The 7831-nt window shown below is 38.7% G+C and overlaps 1 protein-coding gene across 2 annotated transcripts; it reads left to right on the top strand.

The window, feature by feature from the left end:
• Positions 1-1909: 1909 nt before the first annotated feature.
• On the top strand, positions 1910-6506 carry LOC148904413 (uncharacterized). 2 transcript variants are annotated; one of them, XM_089025347.1, is made up of 5 exons: positions 1910-1975; positions 2645-2823; positions 2910-3911; positions 4126-5128; positions 5368-6506. In XM_089025347.1, the coding sequence occupies exons 2-5, from the start codon at positions 2665-2667 to the stop codon at positions 6312-6314; spliced, it is 3111 nt and encodes a 1036-aa protein (XP_088881473.1). In that variant the 5' UTR covers positions 1910-1975; positions 2645-2664; the 3' UTR covers positions 6315-6506. The 2 variants fall into 2 exon arrangements, with proteins under 2 accessions (XP_088881473.1, XP_088881472.1); XM_089025346.1 differs by lacking the exon at positions 1910-1975 and having other exon boundaries at positions 2382-2823.
• Positions 6507-7831: the final 1325 nt, after the last annotated feature.

Raw genomic sequence — 7831 nt, forward strand, 5'->3', positions numbered from 1 at the left:
TTCCTGCTGCGTTCACATACATTTGCTTATAAGAGCATTTTGCTGAATTAGCAAGGACTCCCCCAAGAAAATCCTTAAGAGGGCTAGTCCCTAAAAACCAAACAACGTGAGCAGACCTTGAAAAATCAAAATTCTTCAAACTTTGCCAGATCATAGCATTTGGGCTACTATTAAACACAAAATAACTCAAAGGCTTATTGGGATGTTATTTTTTATGAACTAAGGCAATTTTGATTTTCGCCGTTTTAGGGCGACTTTTGGGGTTGGAATCCTACCTCTCAACGCAAGCTCATTTCTATATCAATCTCAAATGCTATGCACTTTTAAAGTTGATACATAGAAAGTATAGGCATTTTTCTACATTTTGTTAGTTTTCTTGATAAATATGTAATACGTGGAATATTTTACAGATTTTTGAGTTTTTTCGATTTTGAAGCAAATTCAAGAAGAGCAAAAATAAGCCAATTTCACACTAAAATATCTCCACTGGTATGTCGATCCAGGACAAAAAAATACTTCTGGAACAACGAAGGGCATGTCTTCTTTCTAAATGTAAAATAAAATTTTGGGGCCAGTTGAAAACAGGATTCAGAGAGTCGAAAATTGAAAGGCTCATAATCTCAAACATCCACGCGTTACGGTATTGTTATGTCACGCAAACTCGCGTCTTCAGCGTAGTGAAAAAATCCCTTTGCCCGTAGAATGACTTAGATCATCAAAACTGACTAGCAAAATCATTTCTTATAACCTTTAACACATTCGAGTTGCATTTTGTGAGAAATTAAAAATTATATTTTAAACTGGAGCAACTCATTTCACACTGGAAATAGTAAAATTTTCTAACAAAGTTAAACGAACGAAACTCATTTGATTTTCCATCTCGCTACACGCAATTCTTAGGAATTTAAACATTAATTTTATAATTATTTAGCAGTTAATTAGAACTTACCAAAAATACAAGATAGATTCCATTCATTTGGCGCGCGATTTTCGATAGCGAGAGTTTATATATTTGCCGCGATCGGAACTACAAACAAATAACAAGATATTGCGTTACACACAGGAAACCCAAGCGCATCGGGGTTTATCAATCTTTCCTACCGATTTTCCTTCTTTGTTTTTTAAGGGGAAACTCCTATTATTTTGAAATTTGCAATTATATTAGTTTGGGTTTAATTTTTTGGGGGATTTACTTTTTGTGTCCAATTTTTTTTTTTCACGTCCTTGGTCCTTGATTGTCAAGGGGGACTGGACTGGGGACACCTGTTTTCAATTTACTTCCAAAACAAACAATCCTGGTCTCGTTTCACAATACCAGGCATTTACTTCAAAGTAAACAATCGTGTTCTTCGTTATTTGAATAAGTATTTCATATTATTGAGTCCTCTCAACAGCGAATGGCTGTATGTAGCTATTCAGCTTATGTTAAAGGCCCTTGTGGCTCTAGTCAGGACAGAAAAGAAGATGTGCTATGCGTAACTCTCGAAAATTGTGAAAGACCCATCAAAGGACATTTGAAGTTTCTCAATGTTAGAGATTCAGCTTTGGCAACTGAATCACAGTTACTTCTGGCAAGGGCAGGTAGGACGACTGGATGTTTGTGAATATTAGCCTCATGAATTTCTATAGATGGTTATGTACTCGCATCAATCGAGGGGAAACGGTCAAAGCTGGATCCGTTAGACATAAGAATTATGTGGTTTGTCGTTACCCTGAAACAAATCATACTTAGTTCAAACGTTATTTAAATTGGCAGGCATATTTGAAAATCCATCCGATAAGCTGATGCTAACAGTGTGTCCGCGTCACCGAGCCCAGCATGGAATAAGGTGGCGCTGCTTTAAAAAAACTTGCTCAATGCCAGTGAGTTGGGCCCAACACAAACTAAACCAGTACCGAGGCGATCGTGGTCTTACGAGCCAACAGTCAAAGGGGCTTTATCAATTAACAAATAACTTGACTCCAGTTGGGACACGTGAGTATTTTTTTATAATTTTGTATCTGCCAATAAAGGTAGTTTTGATAATAATGTTATGACATATCTTGCCATCACAGATCAAAATGAGCAAAGACAAATAGAGAATCTACTACTCAATGGATACATTTTTTATTACCTTGGTTCTGCATTCATCGCCCACTTCCACTCCCAGCTACCCCTTTTACACAACACACAAACCCCGGGTTGGGTACTCCGCCAGAATTTTGGTAGGGGTGTTCCACTGGGATTCTGAAAGGGGTACCCTGTTTATGACATAAAAACTCAAAACTGTAGACCCTGTTTATGAAAAAATATATAATTTATTGCACTGAGTTCCTGTTTCACTTGTCATGTCATCTCGCGTATCGTTTTTTTTTTTTGTTTTTTTTTTTTTTTTGTTTACGACCATAATAACCAGTTTCGGTCAATACGAAAGTAGAAACCCTGAATATGACAGGAAACTCAAGAAGAACTTGGAACTTGAGTGAAATTGCATACCCTGTTTACGACAAGCAGCTCGAAAAACCCTACCCTGTTCAGCGGATCATCCCCGTATAGTCCATATATGGAAGTAACACTCTTACGCTGCGGAACCATATGTCCCTACTGTTGGTAATTACGTATGTAAGCCTACTACAACTGAGTCAGAAATGTTTTGTTTTCTAGCAATCTGCAAACAATGTCGAATGCAATTAAAGTCTGAAGTTGATTTACTGCAATATCGATCCCTACCCGAGAATGAAGAAGATCCGGTCATTCAAACGTCAGATGATGAACAAAACGTTGAAGAGCCTGACATTGCTTCAAGTGAGTGTGCAACAAAAAACAGTGACGCGGGGAGTGAAGTAAGTAAATAATTTGAGAATCATCGTTCAAGATGATATCGAGTAAATAATGCTAGTGGGGTAACATGATTCAAATTCTTTTGCAGCTATTAGATGATTTGCAATATGCATTAGAGAAGCTGAACTTAGAGGAGGACCCAGCAGTGATCTTTTCAGACTCAACAGAGAGTAGTAATGGCTCCATAGACCTTTCAAAACAGAAACTCCAGAAGTTAAACGAATTTCTACGAGTGTGCAAAGGTAACGCAGAGTTTGGTTCGATTGGACAGCCCAATAAACCATGGGAAAATATGAGCCAGCGTAGCAAGAACGTCTACATCAATAGAGCCACCGAAGCCATTGTTTCTGTATTGGATGTCTTAACTCCGGGTGATGCGAATAATCTTTGGGAAGCTGTGCAGTCCTCTCACTCTGTCGATAAAGTTCTTGGCGTTTTACAACCAACCGAGAGACAGTATCTTGAAGCTTTGGCTGAAGCGTACCAAAATGCAGGAAGCTGGGATACCAAACGCAACATTCTTGCAATCATGAGTGACCTGGTGACATTTTGTCAGATTCAAAAGTTTATTCCCGGCCTGACTAAGTATCGTTTTCAGGCAGCAAGAATGCACATTCTGAAGCATGGTCGGGGTACCCCTGTTCTTAAAGAGAAAAGTCCTCGAATTAGAATCGATCCAAACCAGCTTGATCATTTCCTGTCCTTTATAATAAGCAGCCATGTCGTACAGGATCTTCCCTTCGGTCAACGTTACTTGCACTTATCGAATGGTCAGGTTTTAGAGACTCCCAATGTCATACGACTTATGATTCCTCAGAGGATCATAAATCAGTATACCCAGTTCTGTAATGAAAGTAATGTGAAAGTTCTAAGTCCATCTACCATGTACCGAATACTCTCGGTTTGCACTGCCACAGTGCGAAAATCCCTCCAAGGTCTAGATTACCTTTCAGCAGATGGAGCAAAAGGCTTTGATGACTTGACTATCCTTATCAATCAACTTGCTGATTATGGCCAAGACAAAGCCTGGATCAAAAACTGCGAAGGAATGCTAAAAATAGGAAAGCAGTATATAAAAAACGACTACAAGGTTCGTAATCATAACAAAACAAAACCGTATTCAGTACCACAGCGCATTGAAAAAATTAAGATCTTTTTTATCTCTTTATTCAAGCTCATTTTTAGATTAAAAAAAAAACGTTTTCTTGCAAAACGAGAAAGGGCAAGAACCCAAAACCACACAAAACGACCAAAAGAACGTGAAATGTGTGATTTTATTATTAAACGATATGAAATTATTATAGGTTCACATATCAGAGAAATCTCAAGTGAAAGATCACTGTACTGTTTACGCACTCAACGACCCAAATGAAAAGAAGTTGTGTTCATCATGTAGCGATCACCAGCATGACCTTAGTTGCTCTTCTTGTGAGGAACTAAAAACTGTCCTTTCTTCAATCAAGAACGCAGTGGCAAACGTTTCGAAGCGTCTAGGAAACGAAAAGGGCGATGATATGATGTTTTCTTGTCAACAGGCAATACAGGCTATAGATACTTGGAAATCCCACCAACTTCGATCATTGAGACAAGACAAATCACGAATCGACATGATAAATGAATTAGATGAGAGTACAGTGTTGATCACCCAAGACTGGGCGATGAAATTTCTTCCCCAGAAGTATCGAGAAACTCAGACCGATTGGTTCGGAAAGAGAGGGATTAGTTGGCACATATCTGTAGTGGTCAGAAGAACAGCAGCAGGACAGCTCCAGCACCAAGCATTTGTACACATTGCAAAAAACTGTAGCCAAGACAGCGATGACGTGGTGTCTATCATGGAACACACCCAGAGGCAACTCAAAAGTGAGCATCCTGAAATCACTGGTGCTGTGTACAAGCAAGACAACGCGGGGTGTTATCACAGTGCAGCTATGATAACTGCCTGTCACTTCATGCAGAAAGAGACCGGAATTAGAGTTAAGCGTATTGATTTTAGCGATCCTCAAGGAGGGAAAGGCTCTTGTGATCGTAAGGCCGCAACGATCAAAGCACACGTTCGTCGTTACATTAACGAAGGACACGATGTTTGCAATGCAGAAGCCTTAAAGGAAGCCATTCTCTCCCATGGTGGTGTGCGTGGTGTTAGAGTTGCTGTGATTGACGCTGCTGGCTTACAAACAATCCAGGGAATTAAACTAGTTGGGATTAACTCCTTTAATAATTTCAAGTACAGCAAAGATAAGCTTACGATGTGGAAAGCCTATGACATTGGTAAAGGGAAATCTCTTGACTGGGCTACACAACAAGGTAATTAATGAATTTTTATTTAAGCCCTCCTTATTTATTGTTTTTAATATTACGATCATTATATATGTTATCGTTTTTGTTTTTTCCCACAACGAAAATGATAAACTGGTAGTGAAAAGGGGAGGAAAAAAATTACGAAAAAAAGAATGTAAGAAAAAACAAGAACATGAAGAGAGAGAGAGAGAGAATTAATAAATAAGAACTAATCAATATATCTTTTTTTTTTTTTTTTTTGTTAGATCTTCGAAGCCCTTCCTTTGCAAAGTTTATCGAATCTTTTTCAGAAGGGTATTTTGTTGAAATCATTCAACGACCGGAGAGTGTGGAGGCCCAAGAAAGTAGAGATAACGAAAAAGATAAAGTGGAAGACGACGTGGAAGACAGTGAAGGATCAACCGCAAAACTTTTCGCCTGCCCTAAAGATGGCTGCGTTAAAGAGTACAAGAGATATAGTTCTCTTGAAAACCACATCCAATATGGTGAATGTAAGCGTGTTCAAGAGAGAGAGAGCTTAATGGATAAGGCCAAGATTATTTACCGAGAAAAATTACTTTATGGTGCTGATAGTGTCCCAGATATGTCCAGCTCGATGCTCTACACCTCACCTGCAGATGACTGTCTACCAATGGGCTGGGCTTTGAAAAGATCTAAAAAGACATCGCGATTCAGTGACCGACAGAAACTTTATCTTAACGACAAGTTTTTAATAGGACAGGCAACTGGCCACAAGATTGACGCAGGGACTGTATCGCGCGACATGAGATATGCTAAAGACAGCAATGGCAACAGGCTGTTCACGATTGATGAGTTCTTAACACCACAGCAAATACAATCGTATTTCAGTAGAACAGCTGCAAAGCTGAAGGGCGTACCAGTAGATACCCTAGCTACTGATGCAGCGGAAGAGCAATTCGCTGCAGCTACAGAGGAAGAAGGCTATCAATCGACGCGAGAGGAAGTCATCCAGCAATGTGGGCTTCTACATCCCATTACATACGAGACCTACAATCTTTGTCGGCTTAACAAGTCTAATGGGCTTAAACAATTAAGTATTAACGTGCTTGCTAGCATTTGTGAGTATTTTGATATAGATACGGATAACATCACCAGTCGTCGAAAGGCCCCTTATATCGATCTTTTAAGGACAACTTTACAGTCGTGTTCTTGTGTACTGGGATCCGTTTGATTGATTCATGGTCAGAATCATAAAGAAAATCAGTATACAGCCAAGACCGCTATTATTATTTTATAGATCTTGCGCTTGGGTTTCCTGTGTGTAACGCAATATCGTGTTATTTGTTTGTAGTTCCGATCGCGGCAAATATATAAACTCTCGCTATCGAAAATCGCGCGCCAAATGAATGGAATCTATCTTGTATTTTTGGTAAGTTCTAATTAACTGCTAAATAATTATAAAATTAATGTTTAAATTCCTAAGAATTGCGTGTAGCGAGATGGAAAATCAAATGAGTTTCGTTCGTTTAACTTTGTTAGAAAATTTTACTATTTCCAGTGTGAAATGAGTTGCTCCAGTTTAAAATATAATTTTTAATTTCTCACAAAATGCAACTCGAATGTGTTAAAGGTTATAAGAAATGATTTTGCTAGTCAGTTTTGATGATCTAAGTCATTCTACGGGCAAAGGGATTTTTTCACTACGCTGAAGACGCGAGTTTGCGTGACATAACAATACCGTAACGCGTGGATGTTTGAGATTATGAGCCTTTCAATTTTCGACTCTCTGAATCCTGTTTTCAACTGGCCCCAAAATTTTATTTTACATTTAGAAAGAAGACATGCCCTTCGTTGTTCCAGAAGTATTTTTTTGTCCTGGATCGACATACCAGTGGAGATATTTTAGTGTGAAATTGGCTTATTTTTGCTCTTCTTGAATTTGCTTCAAAATCGAAAAAACTCAAAAATCTGTAAAATATTCCACGTATTACATATTTATCAAGAAAACTAACAAAATGTAGAAAAATGCCTATACTTTCTATGTATCAACTTTAAAAGTGCATAGCATTTGAGATTGATATAGAAATGAGCTTGGGTTGAGAGGTAGGATTCCAACCCCAAAAGTCGCCCTAAAACGGCGAAAATCAAAATTGCCTTAGTTCATAAAAAATAACATCCCAATAAGCCTTTGAGTTATTTTGTGTTTAATAGTAGCCCAAATGCTATGATCTGGCAAAGTTTGAAGAATTTTGATTTTTCAAGGTCTGCTCACGTTGTTTGGTTTTTAGGGACTAGCCCTCTTAAGGATTTTCTTGGGGGAGTCCTTGCTAATTGAGCTAAATGCTCTTATAAGCAAATGTATGTGAACACAAACAGGAACTTTGCCAATTCCCTTGGCAACGTTATTTCGTTTGGAAAACCGAATTTTCTTGACCGTTTTCGATAGGGGAATTATGTTCAACAGCAAATTTTCAGCTAAAATACGTCTTTCTAGTAGTTTTCACCTCCCCCGGGCCCTCCCCCCAGCGTTGGCTCTGTGTCCCAAACAATGGCTGTGAATGATCTATACTCCACATTACATTGTGCCTTTAAACTCTTCCATCATTCACGCTAGCACCCACCAAACTACATAGTCTTGTAGCCAGAGCTCCAAAGTCGTTGCTTTTTTTTATTTGGGGGCTGCAGCTAGTGTACCGGCTGAGAAATTAAGGATTTTCTTGGGGGAGTCCTTACTAATTGAGCAAAATG

The sequence above is a fragment of the Actinia tenebrosa genome, unplaced genomic scaffold (assembly GCF_029948245.1).
Source record: "Actinia tenebrosa isolate PJP-AT-01 unplaced genomic scaffold, QUT_ActTen_1.0 utg1230__unscaffolded, whole genome shotgun sequence".
NCBI lineage: Eukaryota > Metazoa > Cnidaria > Anthozoa > Actiniaria > Actiniidae > Actinia > Actinia tenebrosa.

What these genes read in the sequence shown, in the direction of transcription:
- LOC148904413 (XM_089025346.1), top strand. Translation starts at nt 2,629, where the DNA reads ATGTTTTGTTTTCTAGCAATCTGCAAACAATGTCGAATGCAATTAAAG. An exon ending in ACAGTGACGCGGGGAGTGAA is followed by an intron (nt 2,824 to 2,909) that starts GTAAGTAAATAA and finishes ATTCTTTTGCAG; the next exon opens with CTATTAGATGATTTGCAATA. An exon ending in ATATAAAAAACGACTACAAG is followed by an intron (nt 3,912 to 4,125) that starts GTTCGTAATCAT and finishes AAATTATTATAG; the next exon opens with GTTCACATATCAGAGAAATC.